Consider the following 25,828-nt stretch of genomic DNA (forward strand, 5'->3'; position numbering starts at 1 on the left):
ACAGACACCAGCTAAACAATGAATGACGTTGGAAACGCAGAAACAAAAAAGAAAGTATATAGAGTAAAGCTTTTCTCAAAGTACAGAGTATTAGTGATAATGAGGATAGATTAGTTCTTGGAATTTCATTTCAGAGAGAGAGAGAGAGAGAGAGAGAGAGAGAGAGAGAGAGATGCTTGCTATTGTGATGTGCAGTTTTTTTGTAAAACATTGTCCCCATAGACATCTACACTAACTGAGCACTTTATTAGGAACACCTGTTTATTCATGCAATTATCTAATCAGCCAATCATGTGGCAGTAGTGCAGTGCATAAAATCACGCAGATCTGAGCCAGCAGCTTCAGGAAATGAACAGAACGGAGGAAAAACATGATCTTGACCATGGCATGACTAATGGTGCTAGACAGGCTAGTTTAAGCATTTCTCTGAACTGTTGATCTTCTGGGATTTTCACACGCAACAGTCTCTAGAGTTTACCCAGAATGATGCAATAAAGAAAAAAACATTCAATGAGCAGCATTTCTGTGGACAGAAATGCAATGCTGATAAGAGAGATAAGTGGAGAATTGCCAGACTGGTTCAAGCTGACAGAAAAACAACAGTAACTCAGATTAACCACCTTGTTCAGTTATGGTGAGCAGAAAAACTACAAAAGCAGGAGATCTCATTAGGTTCCATTGCTTTCAGACAAGAATAGAAAACCAAGGGTGCAGTGTGCACAAACTCACCAAAACTAGACAACTGAAGACTGGAAAAATGTAGGCTGGTCTGATGAATCTTGAATTCTGCTGAGACACACAGGTGGTAGAGTCAGCATTTGGTTTGAATCAGCATAAATCCCTGGACCCTTGTGTCAACAGTGCAGGCTGGTGAAGGTGGTGTAATGGTGTGGGGAATGATTTCTTGGCACACTTTAGACTGTTAACACTAATCAATCATAACCTGATGCTCAAAGCCTATATGAGTATTGCTGCTGAGTATGTGCATCACTTCATGGCCACATTTTACCATCTTCTATTAGTTACTTCCAACATGATAATGCACCATGCCCCAAAGCAAATGCTGTCTCAAACTGGTATCATGAACATGACAATGAGTTCAGTGACCTTCCCAGATTTGCAGCATGAAAGTGCTCCTAAAAATCTGTAAGAATTTTGTGAATCACATCAACATGGTCCAAAATCCCAAAGCAAAGTTTCCAACATCTTGCTGAATCAGTACCATAAAGAATTGAAGAGACCTTACCCAGTATTAGTATAGTGTTCCAAATAAAATGCTCAATGAAAGTATATTCCAGAGGTTATGGTGTAAAGCAAACATTTGCTTTGCATGAATCAGTGGCCTAGGATTTTAAAAACATTTTTGATAAGACCTACAGGATATAATTATGTGCATCTTAAGTGTCTCTTAAGTATTTAAACTTGAGTGATGTGCTGCTGAGGGAAAATAATTCAAGAATTGTAATGGAATTTTTGTGCTGTAGTTTTATGTCCATCAAGTGAAGCATGAACCTGGCCAGTAGTTCTGTGCAACTCCTTAGTGTGATTAATCATGTGCATTTAATATAAGCTTCACAGTGGGTTTGGGAAGCATCTTTCATGGTTGTTTTTACTGTCCCTCTGTTACATACACTGACATGACCTTGAAAAAGTGGTATTTAAAATCCAAGGGCACCCTGCAGTTATATCTAGTGCTCAAGAGTGACGTGATTTAAGCAGAGCACCAACGCATGGCAAGGCGCAACAGTAATGGAGTTTTGAAGTCTTACATTTCCTACTAGTTGTGTGTGTCTAAACAGCCACACACCTCTATTTTTCTTACCCAGATGTTCTCTACTGAGGCTGCTTAATGACGTATACTAGAGAGAAAGAAAGACTCTCTATTCTTTGTGGTGTACAAGCCTGAGGAAACCCCTTAGGATCAGTGACAGTGAAAAAGGCCAAGGTTGTGGCCAGATACTGTAGTTCAAATGCAACAAAACATGACTTTTTGCTCATTCATCACTCTCCAAGCACAAGAGGTTTATGGCCAAAACCATTTTCGTGCTTTGTTTGAGACTGTAACAAACATTTTGAAGGCTTGCATTTCTCTCCTGTTAGATGTTTTCACATTCTGTCCGTTTCTGGAGGAGTAATGGCTATGACATCAGCCCGGCTGTTTTCCTATCACTCAGAATGAAATATAGTGCATTGGAAAGCCTTTAGTATTAATATCATTTTATCATTTTAACAGTAACAACACCAGAATGTGGTTCACTCAAACACAATTATGGATGAAGCCAGCGTGGACTGATTTCTCAGTCTCATCAGAGTATAGCCCCACACTGCTCCACGTATCAAACACATTGCCAGTGACATAGAGAGAATTGAGTTGGAAGCAGGATAAAGCCCATGGCTCCAGCGTGGAGCAGAAATCACAGGCTTACGAGCCCTCGGGGTGCAGTTTTAGCCTGGCAGTGCGTTCAGGCAACACTTTAAAAACAAGCCTCATCCAACTGTTTGAGAGTTCCATAGCCACGGAGATGCTTTATGAGAGCTGGAGCACACACATGCTCAGGCTGGGGAGGCAGGCACATAAAAGACGCCTGGCCTCAGAAATCAAAAGCCTGCAATCCTGAAGATGCCTGCTTTTCTGTCACTTTACTTTCTCTCTCATTCTTTCACTCATGATTTGTCTCAGGCTGTTTGTCTTTGTCCCTCTCTCTTGCTCCTCCTCTTTCTCCTTCCTCCTTATTTCTGTCAGCCTGTTTTTAAAGTCCCTTTTTCAAACACTCACACTTTCTACATGTTAAAGTACTGTAGCGTGGTCATTTCCTTCAATAGGAGTCTTCATCTGTGGTCTGCTGCTCTTCCTCAGTATCACCTATCAGGGCAAGCCATCTGATTGTGAGACAGAGCAGGTCTTCTCAGCCTTTGAAAGTGGCAGGGCGGCTCTCTGCGTCACTCCCCTTTCTCATTAAACTTGAAAAGAGAGATCAATCTTACTAAGACCGAGATTACAGGTTTGATGGAGTTGACCAGCTCTACACGCACAGTCTGTGTGTGACTAGAAGAGGCTTAAGGGCCTTGTTTTTCTCTTCCTTGCTGGTTATGAGAAAAAAACGGACTTCTACTGGTGTTTCATAGTTCCAAGCTCATAACACACTCACATCTACTGACAGGCTCCTTGAGTACACAGCATGAAACTTCCCAAACCACAAACAGCCTTACATAATGGGTAGTGATAACCCAGTGAAAGCCTACACGTCCTCATCAAGCAGTTACCACTGCTTTATACTGCAGCTAAGATATATTATAGAGCTTGCGAGAAATCTGATGACAGTGTTTGCTCCATTGATGTAATGCCTGTGAGCCGTCAGCTAAGCAAAGCATGGTTTATAGCCAGTCAATCAACTTCAGCCAGCATGGAACAGGCTGAACAACTGGACAGCATGGTTTGTACGTTTGGTGTGACAGTTTGCAGAAATAATGTCGACACCAAACCCTGGAGTTTCTGGCCAGGAGGAAGGTTCCAGAATAAATGAGGCTGATCCGGAGAGGAACTGTCACAGTACACATGATTTTCTCTTTATTCTGGCTTTAGGGTGGTCTTTTTAATAATAGTCACTTTAAGAAAAAAACCCAAGTGTTTCCTTCACTTGCTGCCAGCAGCGTCTTGACAGTCATATCCTCCACGTAGAGATTAGTCATAGCAAATGGAAAGAAAAGAGAAAGAGCACAACATGTTTTGCTGTTCCACTGGCATGTCAGCGTATGCTCTGAAGAGCTGATAAAATTTTGATGGAATGCTCTCAAGACATACTGTGTTTCTTTTTTATCTGACCAGTGCAAACTAAATGTACACTTCATTTGTTTTGTAGAAGTATCAAGATGTTGAAGTATTTATTAGCCTATTTGAAACAAATTTATGTGTTAAGTACTTTGTTCTTCTGGTTGGTTGGATTGCATCATGTAGGAGTGGCACATCAGAAAATCATTTTCCATAATGTCCAAAGCTCACGCGTTCAAATCCCAATGTTGCCAGGAGACAGGGATGAAACTGGCCATGGTTTTAGAATGGGAGACATGTCATACCCTCTCTCCTCTGGCAATCACAGCAACACTAGCCAGTCATTCACATCTCTGAAGTCATGCATGCAGATAGAGATTTATTTTAAGTGTGTTGTGTATGCTGAGTAACTGTTCCGTTGACTGGATGCACGTCTTCACCCTCTCCCTTTCTGGCTGGTAGCTGTTGCATGTTGGGAAGAGTTGGCCAATTTGGAGAGAAAGTGGTGGAAAACTGTTTGGAACCAGGTTACTGAACAGGTGTTTTACTGTCATAGTTACAGACTAGCTACACTGCCTGACTTCAGATTAAAAATAAATGATGAAAATGTCTTTCTTTTTTCCCAGAAAATTTACAGTGTGTTGGTGGCATTATATAGTGACAATTATATAATAGCAGGGAATATCAGAATGCCATAAAAATTATATGCAGAATATAGTTTTTAATAATATTTTTTAAAACACGCCACATTTTCCATGTGTATGCAGTTTCACCACACCATAAGCTGTAGGTTGGTTGGGATTGACCAGGTCCTGACTAAGCCTACCCTGGATAATTGCTTAAAGTTTGCCTGCTCTCTTTAGCCTAGGTTGTATATCAATTCCTTGAAGCTCACTTTATCTTAAGTTCTCTTTTAGAGCCTGGGTGCCTCTCAAGTTCACTTCAAAGCTCCGCTCAGAAAGCCTGCAAAGCCAAGCTTTAAAGACCTGCATATCTCCCCACAGACTGAATGAGTGAGTGTGGGAAACAACGTCAGAAACAGCAGTTTTCATACCTCCATACCTTATACCCGAAATGATTCTGAAGCAGGAACTTGTAACTCCAGATCTTTCTTTTTCTCTTTGCTTTTTTTTTTATTTCTGCTATAACACTTTTGATTCATAATAATCAGCTCAAATATCTGAGTTGTTTATGAAATTGGTTTCAGGACAATGTAAAAGATAACCATAAGTCTAAAATCTACCCTGCCAGAGAGCATTCATTTTCAATCAGCAGCTTTGTGTATTTGATGTTGATTGAAGTTTCGTAAGTGTAAAAGTGAACAACGAGATGGAAGAGAGAAATAACTCGTGGCAGAACCTGGCTTTGACAGTTAACATTTTGTCTAAACTCATTCCTGAAACTACCCAGATTTATGTTTCGAACTAGAACTGAATTTTCATTCAAATTTAACACCAGCAATAACAGTGTCTTCTTTAGGCAACACTTAATTCTCTGATGTTTTGTCAGTTTTAGCTTCAGGTAACTCCTTTCCCAGTTATCAACAACAGCACTGCTTGAGTTTTGTATTCTAATTTGATTTCTTCATCTTTTGCATGATTTGTAGTGATTCTAGCCATCAGGAGCTCCTCAGTGATGCCTAACTTTAAGATCTTAATGAAGCAACTCTACTTGGCTGCATGTTTTGAACATGTGGGGGGAGAAAACTCACTGAAAATATGGAAAATATGCTTCATGCTCCAAGTTATGTCCAAAAGTTATCTTATTCATATTTGAATGAAAGGTGTACACTATAAAGTATGCAGACACTTCAGTATTAATTCTAAAGTAATAGAAAAAAAACCAAATCTAAATTATTACACAGTTTTAGAAAGCACAAAAACAAACTGAATACAAATTCAGTAGTCCTTTTGAAAACTACTGGGAAAAAAAAGCATTTCAGTTGTGTTGAAGTCACAGGAATATAAGTGCCTATAGTGGCTAGTTAAAAACAAATATTTAGCATAGATCACAGGATGGAAACGTAGTTTATTTTTAAAAAGACAGTAATAAAGCGAGATGGTGATCCATCCAAACATCTGTGAAGTGAAGAAGAGCTTACTGCTACTGGACAGAGGAACAGGAGAACAGGACACAGGCAGACATGTCCAGAATGCTTCACTTTTAAAGACGTTCTGGTGAGTCACATATAATGAAGTTTTCCTTTATGTGGCAGCATTGTGGCACAGGATCTCACACAAATATTACTCCCACTAATGCTTTTACATTGACAGGGTGAAACATGACAAATGATGGAAAGTTACAAGAAAGATGGTAGCTAAGGAAATATGACAGTTATGTTTACCTGGCCACGCTTTGAGAGGAGAAATAATCAGCAATTAGGAAACACACCTTGAATAGAGACAAAGATGGAAAGGACATCAAAGTTGTAATGTGAGGGTGAACACATTATCCCAGCCTAAAGAGGAGATGATTGGTTTTAAATAGGGACGCGTTTCACTGTTTCCCTACTTGTTTTGTAATTTGCCCCGATAGTAAATCAGGGCTCATGACTGGCCTCTTGGACTTTGCTGAACGCTGAACCCGTCCTCTCCCAACATTCCTGTGCTCATGAATCACTCTGGTTCCTGGCTTCCACCAGGCATTTCCTGCTCAGCCCTCTCTTACTGTGAGTGAGCCGCCGAGCCGAGCACTGCTCTGGGCCCAGAGTGCAACTTTGATACAGACCCCTGGGAGAACCCAGGACACAGAGCACTGTTCTAGATCTCTATTACACAATAACAGAGAGGATACTGATGCTATAGCTGTGCTCCTGTTGCACTCTACGCTGGAAACAATAAATGAACAAAATCATCTGTAATGAAAACTATGCAAAGTTCATAAAGTGGCAGGAAAAAGTCTGTGATTATTCTACATGAGCTCTAGCGCAGCTCTTTTCCATTGGGTGGATCGAAAGTAGAAAGGGCAAAGTAATTACAATTCAAAAGTCTTCTTACAAACAGAGATGCTTCTTCAGGTTTTTTTTAAAAGATATACCAGTTTAGATTTTTTTTCTTCTTATTCAAATTATATACAGATCATTACAGCATACAATACAGAGATCACATCACAAGGTCACAAATGTCTACAGTCCAGAAGGGCTTACGGTGGCATAACCTGGCATGAGTTATGAGTGTGTGTGTGTGTGTGTGTGTGTGCGCACTCATGCCTGAGATCAGTTCATAGCCTGAATCACCAGCCTTCCTTCAACCTGGTGAAGGTAAGCACTCTTCTTCTCTGCTAAACTCTCTTTGGCATGTGTTTCCTCATCACTGTCAGCAGGCTCCTGTTTGATTCTAATAACTCTAGCATGAGCATCCTCTTCACTGAGCAAACTGGGACTGTGGATGCTGCTGTTGCTGCTCCGGTGGCTGGGGCTGCACTTGCGGATGACACCAGAAGAGGGCGAGCTGTCCTCTTGCATGGGGTGATTGTACGCATCCTCTCCCTCTTCCTCGTCTGACTCGTGCAGGTGCCCATTCGGCTGCCTCAGCTGTTCCATGGTCTTGGAAAACAGCTGCAGTTGAGAAATAACAAATGATTTCTGTCAGCCAGATAGGGACGTTGACTAGCATCTGAATTTTATTAGTCATGTTTCTTGATAGGTTTATAAAATTAGTGGCTCACTGTCAGTAGGAGTTTTATTTACTGTTACTAATGCAGTGAAGATGATCAGAAGCAGACTCAAGAATGTGTCTGTAAATGGGATAAACTGGGCTTACATCTTATCTTACTACCGGTTCAGGTAAAAATAGCATGTAAGTCCAGGCGTTAGTAAAAGGCATTTTATACCTCTCTCTAAAGCCCATAAGCTCATGTAAAAATTCCATCAAGACTCATTCTAGTAAACATTCCCAAAATCCCTTGTTTTACTGTGGAGTGCAGGAGCACTACCTTGAGGATTCAGTTTCTTTACTTTCCGGGACATTTTTAAAAAAAAATGAGTAAATAAATCAGAGTTTGACATTAAATGTAAGTTCCAGTAACCTATGTTTATGAGTAAGCCTTTGTTTTTTCACTGCAGCACGCGGCATAAATCATAAATCAGTCCCACTACAGATCAATATCCATGCCTTAGAGTAGCAGATAATGCATTAAAGTCAATTCGTTGTTTTTTTTTTTTTTATTTCATCCTTTCAACTAAGGTCGTAACAAAAAATCTAAGAGAGCAAAACAAGAGCTCTGTGATCTCTGTTTCTGAGAATTGCACTTGAATCGCACCAGCTTTGAATTTCCCATCGCCCTTTCACCAGTAATAGTGCAGATCAATCTATGGGCTCCACACACAATGGGGCCTTTCAGTATGTTAGCCTCGCATGCTCAGCAGAATAATTGCAGCGAAACGGATGGCCAGGGTCACCAGTGCTTGTGCACAGAAATACAAACATTTCCTCAAGGGAACAAAAGCATGTATTCTCTCTACTTGAATTAATGCATGCTATGGATTATGTTGGCATGTCAGCACCACAGATGCCCCTAAGCTATGCTAACATCACATACAGACTAGCATTTAACCACTGAGAGTTTTTTTGGAAAGTTAAATATATGGTTTGTTTGAGTATTTGAACAAAATTTCCATCTTCTCACACTGAAAATAAAAGTGCACATTTCCGTGCTATCTTTTATCTGGGAAGCCGCATGTGGTTTGCTTTAAAAATAGCTTCGAGATTAAAGCTTTAAAGATATATCAGGTATAAGGGTCCAATTACATACGCTACAATTTTTTTTAAAGATGAAAGATATGTACAAAAGATGTACCCTTGATGGTACTACCCCAAAGACTAGTTTAAAATATAATGTATATATATATATTTCTGAGAGGGTAAAGCAGTGCTGAAAATGATATGGGTCTATATTTAGTGACATGGCTGTACCTTATTGATGTGGACCTGTTGCTGATACTGTTTTTGCTTCTCGAGGAAGTGTTGATGCTGCTGTTGGATAACAAGCTGGGCTAGTATGCTCTGTGGCAATGGTGCAGACTGGGTACGGTTCAGGGGCCGGTGACGTGGTAATTTGGGCCGCACACTGCCTGAGGAACGCTCTGTCATGGCCAGAGGAGAGGGAGGATGCACAGATCCTGCACTTTGGCCTGTAGAAAAAAGAATGATTTGATATGTATATGAATACACTGTTTCATACAACATTTTATTAATGTGGCACCATATGAATTCATATACTACTAAGACAACAGTATTGTCAAATGCTTTTCTGTCTTTCAGCTCTTTTGTGTTAGAGAAGAATGTTTGTTCGTGTAAATGATTGAGTGTGGCAGTCTGGGAAAACTCGTCAGATGTAGCAGTGTCTAAAAATAATGAAAAAAGTGGGTTTTGTACCAAACTTTTCTACATATCACATACATTCTTTTTAATTTCATGATTTCTTGTAATCATGCTTGATGGCTACATCCAAAAACATGGGGCTAGGATGTATATTAGAGGTTCAGGTCCCTTAAAAATCTTATCATTTCCTCATTTTCTATACTTGCCTATGCTTTTTGATAAGGAGTCAACTTAACAAACATTGCTACAAACAATGGTTTAGGCTGTAAATAAATCTGGGTAAAATGATAGACATAGATTTCATGGTTGTGTTTATTATTCGTAGATTTATTACATTACTTTTAGAGAATGTTTTTCAGTGATTTGTGGTGAAATTGGAATGAAATCTTACTGCATTGCTCTAACTTTGCTTCTTATAGAGAAGAATGAAAAAGTGAAAGATGTTTTACTTTTATATAGTAAAAAAAATTGTGAAAATGTGAAAGTTTTTCCCAGGATGCCACATATATATATTTACATTCCTGGCATTTAGCAGACACACTTATCAGGAGCAAGTTACAATTTACCTCATTTTATACAACTGAGCAAATGAGGGTTAAGGGTCTTGCTCAAGGGCCCAGTAGTGGCAGCTGAGTGGGCCTGGGATTTGAACTAACAACCGTCCAATTAGTATTCCAACATCTTAACCACTAAGTTACCACATATATAAACTTTGCCCTCACAGTTTTTCTGTGTGAATTAATGGTGCAAGAAAAGTAATTTCTCATGTTGTAGAGACAAATATTTCCTTGTTGTTTTAAGGTGCAGTAACTTCTTATATTCGCAGCGAATTGCTATCATGAACATCATGCAATAACTACTATGATTATTCAATAACTGCCATGTCATAGGACTGAAATGAGAGTAAGGAAGGTGAATGTGGACCCACATTATTCAGTCCTGGGAGTTAGTAATGGGTTAATGACAGTATGGGCCGGACCACACTGAGGTTCTCACCAGTAGAGAAGATCTTCTGCTGGCGTAGCTGCTCCTTTTGCAGGAGGTGATGTAGCAGTGCTTGCTGGCTGCTGCTCACTTTACTCTCCATGCTGACTGGTAAAGGCACCGGGCCCAGCAGCTGAGCGGGCAAACCCTGCCTGACAGGCAGCACTCCACTGCCCTCGCCAGCCTGAGGGGGAACACACAGATTACATGAGACAGCCCCTTTGCCATTCGTGGTTAAACCAAATTGAACATTATAACCACAGCAGAATGCTGAGCTTACTTACTGCACACTGTGAATTTTTATTATTTTTTTTGCAATGAATAAACTGCTTGTTTTTTCTGTGCACTGCAGAAAACCTCTTTTCTCCCATTTGTTTGGTTAGATGGACTTAAACTTACACTTTTCCCAGGAATGAACACACAGGCATGCAAAGTGAGGTTAAACACTGAACATTATCTAGAGCTGCACTTGATTATTCTGGCTTGGTCGCTTTAAACAGGAGTAATGGATGAGGTGACTGAGGAAGAGTGGAGTGCAACTGACACCAGACACTTAAGCACAATATTTATCTAAGGCCTATAAAATCCCCCAAGGTCAAGGGTCAGTACCCTAAGGCTACACATATCATCCAGACAGCCACTGATGGCTAGTCTTTCAACAGGCACCACAATACACAGTTGAGCAGGGGCCCTAAATGACATTTCCTTTCATTTATCAGCCTAAACATTCACCTTACATTCAGAATCCTCTAACAGACACAGAGAAGCAAAAATGTTAATCATATGTGGGTAGAATTGAACTGTTCAACTGTGTCTCAGGGGAGGAATGTTACAAAAGAAAACCAAAGCAAAAGTTCATGTAGTAAGATGATAGACATGATGCAACTTTCAGGAATCAAAACATGATAGTAGTGTTACTATTATACCAAATATAATAATAATAATAATAATAATAATAATAATAATAATAATAATAATGTTGAAAGATTACATGCACTGACACTTTTAGAAATACTATTAATATATATGGGTTGTCATATACTTACTGGCTAGACAAAAAGGAAGTGTGCAGCTAAACATTTACCCATTTATAAAAGCCTGTTTGTTTGAATTCCCTGAAATGAAATGCTGATTTAACTTACACCGATGGGGGAGGAGGCAGCGGAGAGGCCTAGCGTGATGTTAGGCAGAGATGGTGATGTGTAGAGACTCAACACGGACACTGAACCTTCAGAGCCAAGCAACTTCGGCTGTGAGGGCCAACGCTGACAGAAAGAAAGACAGAGATTGAAGGAAACACAGAGCTATTTTGGAATCCCACTACGGACCATTGGAAAGAGCAATAGCAGCAGCAAAATAAACTTTAATGTACTAAGACGAATGACAGATTTGTTCCTGCCTCAGTAGAGCCGGATTAGTCCAAATGAAACCAGCAAACTTCTGACAGTACCCATAATATCTAGCTCTGAAGACAGAATGATGTATTGATAGTTCTGAGGTATGGAGGAACCATGTCTGATTTTAGAGAAATGTTCTCTACTGGCTCTGGGTCATTCTTCCTGCGCACAGCAGGATAGTCCAGCAGCATGTGGTCATGGAGCAGCCCTGTTTATTCTTCCAATCCCCCTGCATATTCACTGACCTGTATGTGGATATCCGGCCTTTATATGACCCAGGGGAGCAGTTTCTTCTGAAAGGGGATACCCAATGTAACAGATCACAAACACGGCTCGCTTTTGCACCTAGCCTGCTGTCTGCGGGTAGTCCCCCAACCCACCGGACTGATCCGTGATACTCTCGGCCTATGTCAATACAATAGCTGCACAACGTGTTTGTGTTGTTAGCATGTCATTGGCTACCAGCAGCTGGCAGATCAATTAAGCTCAACCTCCCGCCTCCTACGCCCTGGATCATGGTGTAATAGGCATTCCTAGGCAGCCGATGTACTGGAGGTCCATGGGAGTGTAAACAGTACTGTTGAAGAATAACACAGCTGCTAAGCTGATGCTGCACAGAGACTTGTCGTTTCTGCCACATGCCCCAGAATGCACTGCTTTGTGAGGAAGGCCCAGAGGGACCCGAAAGCACTGAGCCATGAAGCCATCAGGAAGTGACTCAGAGGACCTTCCAGAACTGATGAACTTCAACAAACAAAAACACTTCCGTGCTTATACTTACGGGCAAATGGCAGTCCAAACACAGCAGTGGTTAAAGTAAGAGAATGGGAGAGTAATATACTGTGTATGCCATGTATATACTGTGTATACCTGCAGGTCCAGTGGGGTGGGCTATTGGAAATATTTACATCACTTTGTTTAGAGGGCTTTTTTGCCTAGGTCTGGGAGTCAGTCCATCAGCTGATATTGTAGCTCGTTTACTGGGCAGTAAGCAGCAGGCAAATGGAAGTTTGTGTCAGAGCCAGTAAAAGGGTCAATGCTTTAGAGCATAGGCTTGTAGGAGGAAGTCAACTGATTTTTTATTGCCTGTGTAGGGAGACATTTTCACTGAACTGCAACAGAAGTCTGCAATGACTACTCTGTTTTGATAGCTGCACAAGAGTAGTGTAGGTTCTGCGAAATGCATGTAAGGCCATTTATTTTCAGAATGCTTAAAGCAAGCTTGTATTTTACACCAAACTTCTTTGACCTATCTCGGTCCTTTTTATTAGAGGAGGTATGATGTCATTTTAAGGGGCTGTACCTCAGAGTAAGAGGAGGATGGTAGAGGTGATAGTACATTTTCAGGTCCTGAAAAACTTGAGGCTCTATTTGGAGAGCTGGGGCCTGAACCAGTGGAGCAGCTACTCGCTGTCGACTCTGTAGATGAAAATAGATTTTAAAAAAATGTTGATAGTACACACTGAAAGGTTAATGCTATTTTGTAGTAAATCAAATGGATTTAATGTTGCTTTTATGTTCTCATTTGCAAATCCATGATACATTTTGAATAAATTTCATAATTTCAACCTGAGTATTACGCCACACTTGTCATGTACTCAGGCTAATAGGACCATAGGCAGATAACTTTGAAAGAACAACACTATAGGTGATATTAACTCACGCCAGTTGTTATTAGCACAATGACAAACATGCGGCAAATAAAAACCAACAGAACCTGTGGTGTCTTAGCTATCACTAGCCCAAGCAGCTGTTACATAATGAGCTCGCTCAACAGTAGTCTTGGCATGCTGCTGTGATCACTGGACTGAAGACAAATCAGCCAGAAAGTCGTAGCAATCAAGCTAATTGGCAGCTAAATAGTGAGACGCATCTCCTACCCATTAGTTCCAAGGCTCGTTTTTTGAAGGGTGTCATGACAGTTCCCTCTTTTCTCCTCAGAAGAGGGCTGCTCCTCCTCTCTGCAACTTTCTGCTTCAACCTAGAGCGCACCTTCAGATTCGGCTCTGAGGCTGTAAAAACACAAAACACAACACTTTAATTACACGGTCATAATTTTCTACAGCGTATACAGCATACACAGAGAAGAGAGCAATATTCGTATGTGCCTTATTGTATAATAGGTAGATCAAACATGTAAGGATAAATTAGTTTGTGAGTTGTAGCAAAGGTGCTAGAAAGCTCACAGCACAGACACTTCTCACAGGCTGCTCAGGGTGATTAAATGAGACAGGTTTGGAACATGCTTGAGATCATCTGGAGTAAATTAGATAGAGCTACATGAAGTGGAAAGGTCTGCTCCCTGACTTGACCAAAGCCCAATACAGTAGTAGCAGTTAATATAAAACAAAAACAAAGGCAGTATTTAGGGTAACAGTCATGCCTACATTCCTGTCTGTAAATCCTCCTGTAGCTACATATGTATTCACACCACATTCACCATGAGGTTTATGTAACAAGTTATGAAAAAATAAAAGTCTGTTTTCCGTAACTGTCCTGTGCGTGAGATCCTATGAGTAATACAGCATGAGTAATATGGTGCTGTATAGTAAGTAAGCTCCTCCAGAGAACTGTGTCATAAGGCTGGGGAGCAGTACGGGCTGAGTAAGAGGAAAGTCATTCTCACCCACATGTACTGCAGTGTTACAGTGTAGTGAACTCCACCAGTACAGTCAGCAGCAACAACACCCAGCCAAATGTACACTTTGTGCTTTAGGCAAATCCTTCTATTAGTCCCTTTCTGCATCTTGAAAGACAGGATGCTAAATTAGTCCAGATTTGTGTGAGCACCTGTTGCCAAACATATCGTACTTAATATAGACTGCCTTTTAAAAAATAATAATAAATAAAAGGGGTTTATTTTTATTGATTTATTGTAAAAAGGGTCTTCAAGGGTTACAGAGTCTAAGATTTGTTTTGGTTTTGATATGGAGTCAGTCCTCCTTCTATCCTTAATTTAATTTAGGTTTTAATTAGACATGTTCTGATTTAACATCTAATTTAAATTGAACTGTATTATTATTATTATTATTATTATTATTATTATTATTATTATTATTATTATTATTATTATTATTATTATAACTTCATGCAATGAAAACAGATTCATCTAAATATACAATATTAATATGACTATATCTATATTTTAAATCGGTTTTGCAATTTTATAATACTGATATATATATATATATATATATATATATATATATATATATATATATATATATATATATATATATATATATACCGTAATTTTTTACATATTAATCTTAAAAGTTTAAGGCGTCAAGTTATCTACTGGGAAAAAACCATCTCCTAGTCTGCATTTTTAACAAGAAGTGACACATGCAGATATGGTTTCTGCTCGAATTGTAAAGCTAGACAGCTCTCATCATAAGCCGTAGCAGCCGCATCAGCAGGCTGTGCCATCCAGTAGGGCAGTAATGGGATGTAAATCCTGAGCCTGAAGTGATCCGCAGGGAGCCTTTGCCTATCCTCCTACCGCCCCACACTGCTCTTATTGCTGTCTATTTTTACCTAACATCACAAGCCGTCACCACGGGAACAGCATCCCATCACCGCAGAGATGGAGGCTTAGTTGTTGAGGTCACAGCAGGAGGCCAGGACTGTGATGCAAGAGGAAAATGCTTTGCTCAGTTACAATGGCAGACACAACACCTGTGTGACTTTAGCCAGAGCTGACACATCGCCTGGAGCCAAAGGCCAAGCCAAACAGGAATATATGTATGAGGCAGGAGTTTAACAGGCCCATAAATCAATCACATTATTTCATTTGAAAGCACTGCCTGAGGGTATGCTGCACACACAGAGTGGCAAATTTATTATATTTTCTCCTCTCCCTTTTCAAAGTGTGTGTTGGTGTGCTGTTACAGTTTCAGTACATGTTGGAAGGTGGATGATTTTTTTACAACAGGAACCTGATTTTAGAGCAAAACATTGTTCTATTATTATTACTATTATTATTCAGATTTTATATATTGTCTGAGTTTACGGATTTTGACTGCCATCTTCTGCTTCACATTCCTCGTTCTCTTGTTACTAATCCTGTCTGCTTAATTTTCATTAGGCAAAGAAAACAAACCCGTCCTCACCCGAGGGATATAAACCTTCTGATGCAACAGCTGTACTTTTATGAGCCATATTACTCCACCACTGCTACTCTGTTACTCAAAGTTTTTCCAGTTAGCATAACACACATTATGTCCCTCTGCATCCAGAGAGGAATACGACAGCAACACAATGGGGAATAGTCTAGTGCAAAGCTCTGAAAATATCCACTGTTTCACATGTACCAAGTTAAATCCTCCTCATCTCAGCTGCACCTGCTCCACATGGCTGATAACTGGGGCAAGACTAGAGAGGGTAGTTCTTCTCCTCTCACTAAGCCAGGCTATTCCTGTACACAGCAGCATCAGTGCTCCAAAAACAGGATTATTCTAGTCTAGAAACAGTAGGTGAAAAGTTGTAAACATGCTGACAATCTTCTTTTCCTTTTGTCAATTGATAGAATCAATCAGGGAGCTGTGACTGTGAGTTCAGTGTCTGTTTATCATTGTCCTTCAAAATTAGTGTGATGTGAATGTATTTATTTATTTATTTATTTATTTATTTATTTTACAACTAAAACAGATGGAAAAATGAAAGGTAAAAATGAGGTGCATTCTCTTTATTTGACTCTGAAAACATTGGGGGTTCACATATTTATACCTAGCTGTATTTCCAAGACTTAGACTAGAACCAACTGTAACCTTGTTTCATGCCACTAACATTTAATAAATTTGGATTTAAGGGAGAAATACATTTAATTTGAAGCACAATCTCATTCACCTTTACCTAGTTGTGATGTTCAACATCACCAGATATTCACCAGAGGAACAGTGCTGTTACTGAACAGCAATCCCACTTGTCTGAACCAGAGTCTGAAATTCAATTCAGTCTGTTCACTTTAACCCAGAAGGATATAAATTGTGGTTAAAAGCTATCTAAACTGAATTATCCTGCATTATGAATTCAAACCCAAGAACTGCTTGGATTCTTGTGGCATAGCACTGGCTCCACACTCTTATCCTTTTGGCAAGTTTTTTTCCATAATCCTGACAAATTGACTGTGGAATAAACATTTTGTATGCTAACATATCAATAATTAAAGGGATAAACAAATTGAGGACAATAAGCACCCTTCTTTCTTTTTGTGTATATGAAATTATTATATCAGATTAGTTTTAATAACCGGTGTGACTCAGGATTCTACCTCTGTTGCCAGATCTCTAAATTGTGTACAACACGCTAGTGCATGTGGGAAAGTAATTGAACCGGTATAATTGTTTACCATCATAATTCAAATGGACATGAGGGGAAAGGAATGTAATGTCATTTCGGTGACCTCATGGCACTGCTATGAACTGTTCGTCTTGGCGAGAGCTTACGACTGACCAAAACCAAGAGGGAGCCATAAGTCATGTTAATGCTGACTTCCCATGAGGCTTACTCTCAGGCTGGGTCAACAAACCTGAGCTGATTTCTGTGAAAAGTCTGGGATTTTTTTCAAATAACCGAAGGCTTTCATACTTCAGGAGAAATGAATTACCTTTATTCTTTCTGTGAAGCAGTTATGTGATGTTACTGCTTATGGGCGGTAAGCAGGAAAACTGAACTCGGAAGAATTTAATTACTAAAGTTACACAAACACTGGACCAGTGTGTCACTCCTCCTGCATTCCAGGGTAAAGTATCTAGTAAAAAAAAATCCTTTCTACAATGATTGATGACTAAGAATTGATATCAGTTTAGTACATAGTTTAGAAATGAACTGCCATTTCTGTGGAATACATGACTGAGAGTTCACATTAGAGCTGATTTTACATTTTTGGGGATGAAAGTAAATCCAAGGTTTAGAATAAAAAAAGAATTCACATCAGAATGATTACTATGTGATCTAATCTTCCAAAGAAAATATTTTTGGGACAATAAGTACTCACTGGTGAATTAAGTAAGCAATACATACTAGCATTGATATGCTGCAAATGATTAAAGCATACATCATGCACATTTCAAACACTGTTTGGTCCTACCAGTCTTCCGCAGAGGGAAATCGTCTCTGCAGTCTGGTAGGGAGGGCAAAGGGAATTTGCACGACGGTGACACTCCTCCCAGAGGAGGTGAACTCTGCTCCAGAGAGGTGTGATGGGAGGCCCTGAACAGAAAGGAGACACAAACTGAACTGCTTAACTAACCTTCAAGCTATAAATCACTCTAATGTCCCACAGTGCCTAATTTCACATTGGTGTTAGACTATATAGCACTTAATATTATCGTGATCCAACACCTCTATACTCTTTTCTGTAAATGTAATTAGTTTTTTATTAGCAGCATCACAGATTTAAAATACAATTTTTCATGTGTATAAAATCCAAAATATTAATCAAAGATATTAGTAGTATATAAATATAATATAGGATATTATTTTATTTGTATAGCTTTTTTTAAGAGTGGATATTGTCACAAAGCAGCTTTAAAGTAATTTATAAATAAATAAAAGCATATAAATTAAGCATTTCTAGATGTTTTTATAATGAGCAAGCCAAAGGTATTACGGGTAAAGACTTGTTTTAACAATATGAGGAAGAAACCTTGAGAGGAACCAGACTCAAAAGGGAACCCACGCTCATCTGGGTGACACCAGATAGTGCGACTCTAAAAAATTTCCCTTCTCTGTCTGTGCAATTGCGTAACCTCTAGTCTTGAGTGCAAAGCTGTTTGTGATCATCACAGTCATAAAGCTAGCTTCTATAATAAGCTCCAATGAAATCATGGTGTTCCCCCAGATAGCAGACGTCAGGTTTTCTATACTTACGTGAACCACAATTTGGAGTTCTGTGTGAATGTATGACAAGATCCATTGGAAGCTGGGTCCTTTGTGGTTTTATTCAACAAAAACTCCTGTAGTTTCTGCTTAACTTCTGTGCTGGCCACTGCACCTGTCAGAAAAAAAGGATAGCACTCATCCTGTGGCTCATACACTTTGCTGAACATGCATTGCTTTAGTAAAGCCATTTTTGACAGGGGGAAAAAGAAACTGTCACCACTTAAAGAGAACATCATTAATGCTATGTACTTATAATTACTGAATTGATTAAGGCTATTTAGCTATACATATATGTACAATGACACATATATTCAATGACATATCTAAATAAAGTTTTGTCATGCTTAGAATTCACATTAAACAAATGAATAAACATCTCCCCCTACTGGACAATGAAGATAGCGCGCCTACAGAGAGGTGATGAGGCTTCGGTGTTAAAAAAAAATTTTTAAAAAAAAGCACTAACATGGTCACTCCTAACTGACATGTTTGTGTTTTGTAACGAGATGGAGTTGAACTCTTACTCTCTCGTGCCCGCTCCTTGCTCCTGATGATTAGGGCCTGCTGCTGGCGCCGATGTCTCTCCAGTTCCCTTTCCTGGTTTTGCTGCTCCAACTTCCTTTCCTTCTCCAACTGCTCCTGTCGCTGCTTCATCACTTGCAGTTCCTGCTGCAGCTGAGAAATACATCAGTTATAAGGTTTTCTGTGTAACCAAAAGTATTTCCGAGCAGGAAGAGAAATACTTTATAAGCCACAGGTTATTTCTGGGGCATGTTTTTGGCTGGACAGATCAACATCAGCAGGGTCATGTCCTCACCTTGAGGTGCTCCTGCAGCTGGACCTGGTGCTGGCGAATCAGGTTCTCATGCTGCTTCTGGAATTCGTTTATGAGGAGTTGTTTCTGGATCTGCTGCTGCTTCTGAATGAGGAGCAGCTCCTGCTGCAGCTGTCGCTCCCACACATTGGGGTCCGAGCCCATGGCCGGCATCCTCACATCTGTCCGCAGGTCTAGTGGAGACGCAGGCTCCAGCGCCAGCGGTACTTCAGGCTTAACATCCACTGAGAATATGGTAGAGGAGTGATTAAAAGTCTGTTGTCTGAAATATTACAGTTACCACAACATTCATTCAATATTTGTAGAGAAGGGAGGGTGGAATGGATGTGTGCATACATTTGATTTGAATGCAACAAGTAGTGAAAAAAAAAGCTACTCCACATAAAGTACAGCACCAGTTCCCTACTATCAGCTGAAAGATGTACAGCTCAGGCTGTCTTCAAGCATCAGCCATCCCGCTGACCCCTTTTGGCTCTGGCACAAAGCGCTGTGCTATAACCTTGTTTGTCATTTGGATGGCCTGTTTGTGTGTGTTTCTTGCCCTTATTCCCCAGCCATATTCCCTCCTCCAAGCATTCACCATTACGGAAAGATTGCTCGTATATTCTTCAACCTGTGGCTCATTACAAATAATAAGCTGGATACAAAGCAAGAGGGCATCCCTCAGGTCCCTGAAGCTCTATAAATAGCCGGCAAGGCAGTGGAAATCAATAGCAAGCCTGGATGACACACTCAGAAAGGATGAGGCAAACAAGCATCATATCCAACTGCGGCTTCGTGTCTCCTCTGCGGGGGAATAAGCAATTACCAAGATATGGGTCTTACAAAAAGAGCTCTAGAGCAAACAAAACCCTGGCTGCATGGCAAACTTGGACTAGGGTGTGTGTAAGACAGAAGAATACAAATAATGTCACACTTTCCTGGCTGTTTTTCAGTTACCTATAGTGCATCAACCAATAGAGTACGATTTTGTTTCTGTAGCTCTGTTAGACAGAACAGCTGGTTATTTTACAAACCACAAACCAACAGGAGTCCCCTATTCCACTATGAGTGTTACGATGACATCTAAGCATACTCATATGCAAATATACACGTTGGTCTGTATGCCAGTAAATGCCTCTTCTTTCTGCATACATTTGGAACGTCAAAGCTGAAATCTAAAAGAGTGACTCACTGATAACATTTTTAGAACATTTCAAAACTGATACCATATAACCTTTGGTGAAACAGCTAGAGTTAACGGCTTATAACGCAAAGAATCTATAAGCAAGACACTAACCACACAGATGTAATTTTCATAAAATACCGAGCTCTGAAACACATTCCAGTTCCATCTTAAATCTCACATCTTTTAAATGCTTTTATGACAGGTTTTTTTATGATCTGCACATCTACAGCCTTTTTAAAGGTTGCCCAATGGCCAGTGTGAAAATTTTAAGACACACACACACACACACACACTCACAAGACAGACCCAAACACTGTCATCTGCTGTTGTCACTGAAAAACTGAAATTCTCCAGTAGCCTCTGTGTAAGCCAGATTATTTGCGACACCCCAGTTCTTCCATGCAAGTTGTTAAGGTGAGACACTTGCAGTGACGCAAGCCGCAGCTCACCCATTATTGGCAAACTATTTCAGCACCCTGTTTTGTTGTTCAGAATGCCGCAGTCAAAAATGTCTGCATGCGGCACTGACGAGTCAGGTATAAATAGCAACATAAAAGCAAGTGGTGCAATCTAGGGCTATGACAAACCCACACACCCTATTCACCACCCTAAACCAGGCTGCTATGGCAACATGGACAACATAACGAGGACTAATCTTCCTGAAGATATTGAGCGGCACACATGCAATCGTTAAAAAAACTGCATTCCGAAACACACTACATACTGTCACTCCACAAACGCATGCACACGCAGACTATGTGCTTGATCTGGGTGTCAAGACTTTGAAAGGCCCTTTTCTCTGTGTTAAGCACTTAATTCATAGCTTCCTTTATAAAACCTGGCCTACTGGAAGAGTCAAGAGCCCTGTTTAGTTCAGAAGGATGCAGCACTCAGGGCCTGTAGGTATGATAGGGGAATGCTCAAGGCTGGTCTGTGACAGCATTTATAAACAGGCTCTTTAGTAGCATGGCCCTGCTGTGTCTTTTCATCCTTCCTGTATCTAGCCAATGAGCAGCAGCTCTGAGTCACAGGCATCTGGCTCACTGCCCCTGCGGAGCTAAAAATAGCCACGGTTACCTGCTGTTTCCTGTTGCGTGCAGCTGTAATATCTCATTTATCTCCTGTCTCCCCCCACTCTTGGCCTGGTGCTGTCATTAAAATGATGCACCTTGATTAAGTCATACCTGTATGGCTTCATGCTCAAATAGTAGCATTAGTTTGGAAGGTTTATTGTGTGAGAGGTTTTTCTTTATTTTCTAACTCTAGCTCTCTGCCTCTTACTATACCCAGACTGTGGCATTACAGAAGAGATGAGGGTGATGTGGAAGTCTGGCGCGTACATTATGCCTGGAAACCAGTTTAAATCTCATGCTGATGAGGTCATCCTTTTAAAATAGAACAAGCCACTGATGTCATTGCCAGGTCTGCCTTTAAAAGAAGACAAAAACAAGAATCTAGGTGTGCTATTCTGAGAGCTTCAAGTATGTAGAATACGGTAATGACTGGAATACATTACAAGCACAATGATCTGCACAAGGCATATCCATGGTCAGTCACAGGGATCAGCTAAAGCTCAGTGGATTATGGTTCTACATACAAATTCCAGCCAGAACATTGGGAACACTGGGTTAAATTTAGCTGTTTTTGTGCCCTTGAGAAAGGCTCTTAACTCCATAGTGCCCTGATCTACTGTTGTATTCCCAATACACTTTCCTTATCCAAGACCTTGAAAAAGTCAATCTTTCATAATATTAAAGATAAACACAAGCCTATGACAGCATGTCCCCTATTACAGCAGTGCTTTTTATATCTCCTGGTTTTGACACCCTCAGAAGGTGACATATGTATCTTTTCTCAGCAGAACACACAGACACACACACACTATTCACATACACACTTTATTTTTTGGCCTTAAGCCATCGAGGTGATAATTCCATATGTAACAAATTTTACACATAGAAGATCAGTTGATGTATTGCAAATTGCTGTTGGGTAAAATAAAAAAAACAATATAAAAAATAAACAGAATTAGCAGCAAGTTAGTTAAATATAACTGCTTTTCTGAGCACACCCTTAATATAGATAATGTGTGAAAGACTATCACACTCGCGAGGCCACCTAGCTATTTTAACTCAGGCAAAAATTAGAGTCCCCTGCTGAATTTATGTAATGCACTAGGCAGCCAATTTCTTCCTTACAATCCAGAGTGTGAGAGTAATATAACCTACCGAGTTACTATTAGTTTGTTTGTATTGATTGATTTTTACTACTCGCTATTTCAGATGGTTGTATAAAAAGGGCCACAGCGGGGTAGCAGTGTCAGCTGATAAACACTAGATTTATGAAAGACAGCTTACAATTTGACTTTGGCACCCAGATCTGCACTGTACACCATGCCAAACCCTGCTTCTCCCTAGAGGCTGCTAGGAAGGGTATAGGGTGACTGCTGTAACTATGAGTCACTGGTCAGGGCTTTAATTGCACGCTGATCTGTCTCAAATTACTGTTGAGTACACTGATAAAAGGCTTGGGGCTCTGGTAAATCCAGACACACATTAGTAAGCCTCCTACACAGCGCTAAATGAAAGCATGCTAATTTGTTGTGAGAGATTAACATATGCACTTCCAAGTCTTTTCAATTATACATAAAGGTGACATTCACCTGATTTTGGTACGTTGGGTTAATGCAAGTCTAGAACTAAAGCCTAATGTATCTGTAATTGATATTGATCATATGGTGCGCAGAATTGTTCGCGTTCTCTCAGCCACCATGTTTTAGACAATGTGCTGTGGCTCTGCCCCGATGGCCCAACTGGCAGGCTGAAGGCCGTGAAATGTGTTACATTTTCAAGTCCATTTTGTCACAGATTCAGCGCAGCCTCGCATATTGAATGTTTCTAATTGTAATGTCATTTTGAATGCTGTGTTAGAGGGTGCAAAAGCATGTCAGGTAAGTGATATTTATCTTTTCACACCATTATTGCCTCATGATAACTATATTTATGCAGTTCGAGGAATTGTTTTCGATTTGCTTATGATTTTCTTTTTAAACTTCTAAGTTTCTCTGAGTGCAAATTAAATGTCAATACTAGAATGTCAAATGATAAACGCAAATATGATTATTACATTTTATACTGAATACTTTTTTTGTGCCAAGCATATATCAGTGGAAGATTTGTCTTGAGTTGTATTGGATTTTGCCTTCATTATAGCAAAGAAATTAAAATACTACAGTTGAACTAATTGGATTTATCTATTAAAAGTGAAAATTAAAAAGATTCATTATATAAATGTGGGAAACACTTCTCACAAATTGGTATTTCATCATGTCCTCTTCAGGGAACAACTCTTTATGCTTCAGTAAACTCTTAGACATAATCGCTTTTTCTAGTTGTTCTTTGAATAGTTAAGGGTTTTATACCTTTCACCGAAGGATTAAACTTGGAATTCTTTCTAAAACTCTCTGCTGTTGAATATTCACGAGTTCACGTCAAGAGACGACAATATAATCTATATTTGTAGATTCAACCTTCTAAAAGTGTACATTATGTGGAAAATATTGCTCAGTAACGAATCACTCAGCAGTTTCCACTAAGTCAATTGCTTCTTGTTTTTTTTCCAATCATCCAGTATGATTAAACTCTCCAAAACAGAAAAAAGCATACTCAAACAGTCTATATATTTTTAGAAACAAATCAAAATGCAGTCTAAATCTGGAGGCCCAAGCCTCATTTAAATGCCATACTGCCCTCGTATAAGATGCACCACTGAATGGTATTTTCCTGCCTGTCTGAGATGGATGCTGGAACACTTATTAAAGATGACAATACGCTGTGCTGCAGGCAGGTTTAAAACAGCACCACCGCTACACTTTCAGCTGAATTCTATATACTTTAGAATATATTCCTCCAAGGAGATGTTCTGGGGTCACAATATATATTGCACAAAATGTGAGGTTTAAAGTGCAAAATAATTGCCATATGGTGGCCATTTGTGTATTCTGTTCACACAAATATGTTTGATCTGGCTGGGCACAAATTTATGACTTCACGCTTTATAACCTTGTTGTTATTTTTTGCTAGGATATAAGCACTAAAGTCCTATAACCCATTACTTAAACCAAGCTTAATTATTAATAGCCAGGTATTTAAATTATGTCTAAATGAGTCAAGATTTTTGCCTTTATTTATGTCTTTAACAATCTTTCCATTATAGTCACGGGATAATTATAAAGCTGAGAAAACGAGTCACACCAGTTAAACTGCCATTGACACCAGAAGCAGGTATCACTAATCTATCAACAGTGATGTGTGAAAGGCATGCGTCAAAGAACATCTAGTGCCATACATCTAAAGTCAAGCTCGGAGAAGGGGGAGTGAAACTGTTCCTGTCATCTTAAACATCTCACAGGTACTTCAAGATGAAAGAGATACGTCATTATCAGTGGTCTGGAAAGAACAGAAACTAATTTAACCAAACAAAAACATGTCAAAACAGCCTAGAGAGGGTACTGTTGTGATAAATTAAGAGGTCCTGCTTGCTCTCTCTCTCTCTCTCTTATTTTTTTTTATGAATTCACTCTTGCCCAGCATCAAATTACAGGAAGTCATAAGTATAATAAGCTTCATTAGTAATTATCCTCCGACTATAATGGAGGGCTGTCAGAGCCGTGTTTTTATTTTCTACTCTTTGATGCAGCTGAGTGTCTTCAACTTATAGAGAGTGTTTTCATTAGAATATTAATTAGAGTGGTTTTGCTCCTCATTCAACCGCATCAGAGTCACAGAAGCTGAGTGGGAGAGACGGGGATAAAATAATGAGTGACTGATTTTTGCAATCCAACATAGCACTGCATCCCAACTGATTATGCTTTAAAAACATTGCCATTTACAGCACTAGAAGGATTTTTTTTTTATGTTTCTTTGTCATTTTTTACCTCAAGCAGAGACCAGGACATTGCTTTCAGGATGACAGCATAATTACTACTAAAAATATTGAGTGGATGGACTGCTGGAAAGATTTTTTTTAAAAATGACCAGCTTGGTGCATGTTTTAAGAGAATGAATAAAAATACAGAGAGGGAAAACTCAAAATTCAAGTCGTTCTCAAGCAAAAAGCACAAGACAGAAGTGCCTTTCTCGATAACAACACATCATTTACATATCACTTGAGAGCAAATGACAAGAAAAAATGAAACACTATTAATGTGTTCCAGCGTATAGTTATATTAGGAGCGGTTTGAGATGGAATGATAACAGATGAAGTGGTGCCTAATCTTAGCACCCTAATGCCAGAAGTTGAAAATAACACGGCTAAAAATAGCTGACCCACAGACTAAGCAACAGCCTGCTGTGTGCAAGAGCCTATTAAACCACGTACACATAAGTATACATGCATCACACTATACATGCTTCCTCAAAGCTTTTACTTATCCTAAGCTTATACTGAATTAGGCTACCTGAAGGATTT

General features: G+C 39.6%; 1 protein-coding gene across 3 annotated transcripts in view; it reads right to left on the reverse strand.

Annotated features, from left to right (window-relative positions):
- Positions 1 to 5,777: 5,777 nt before the first annotated feature.
- hdac9b (histone deacetylase 9b) overlaps positions 5,778 to 25,828 on the reverse strand; it is a 37,723-nt gene continuing 17,672 nt past the window's right edge. For 2 of the 3 annotated variants that reach the window (XM_058394087.1, XM_058394103.1), the window contains 10 exons: positions 19,174 to 19,415; positions 18,881 to 19,031; positions 18,345 to 18,468; positions 17,563 to 17,684; positions 13,352 to 13,483; positions 12,775 to 12,890; positions 11,217 to 11,339; positions 10,087 to 10,258; positions 8,683 to 8,900; positions 5,778 to 7,325 (listed from right to left, as the gene is read on the reverse strand). In XM_058394087.1, coding sequence (XP_058250070.1) covers positions 6,984 to 7,325; positions 8,683 to 8,900; positions 10,087 to 10,258; positions 11,217 to 11,339; positions 12,775 to 12,890; positions 13,352 to 13,483; positions 17,563 to 17,684; positions 18,345 to 18,468; positions 18,881 to 19,031; positions 19,174 to 19,415 — 1,742 coding nt within the window. In that variant the 3' untranslated portion in view covers positions 5,778 to 6,983. The remainder of the gene's footprint in view (positions 7,326 to 8,682; positions 8,901 to 10,086; positions 10,259 to 11,216; positions 11,340 to 12,774; positions 12,891 to 13,351; positions 13,484 to 17,562; positions 17,685 to 18,344; positions 18,469 to 18,880; positions 19,032 to 19,173; positions 19,416 to 25,828) is intronic. The other variant, XM_058394096.1, reaches the window with a different exon arrangement.

Source organism: Hemibagrus wyckioides, linkage group LG01 (assembly GCF_019097595.1).
Source record: "Hemibagrus wyckioides isolate EC202008001 linkage group LG01, SWU_Hwy_1.0, whole genome shotgun sequence".
NCBI classification, from domain to species: Eukaryota; Metazoa; Chordata; class Actinopteri; order Siluriformes; family Bagridae; genus Hemibagrus; species Hemibagrus wyckioides.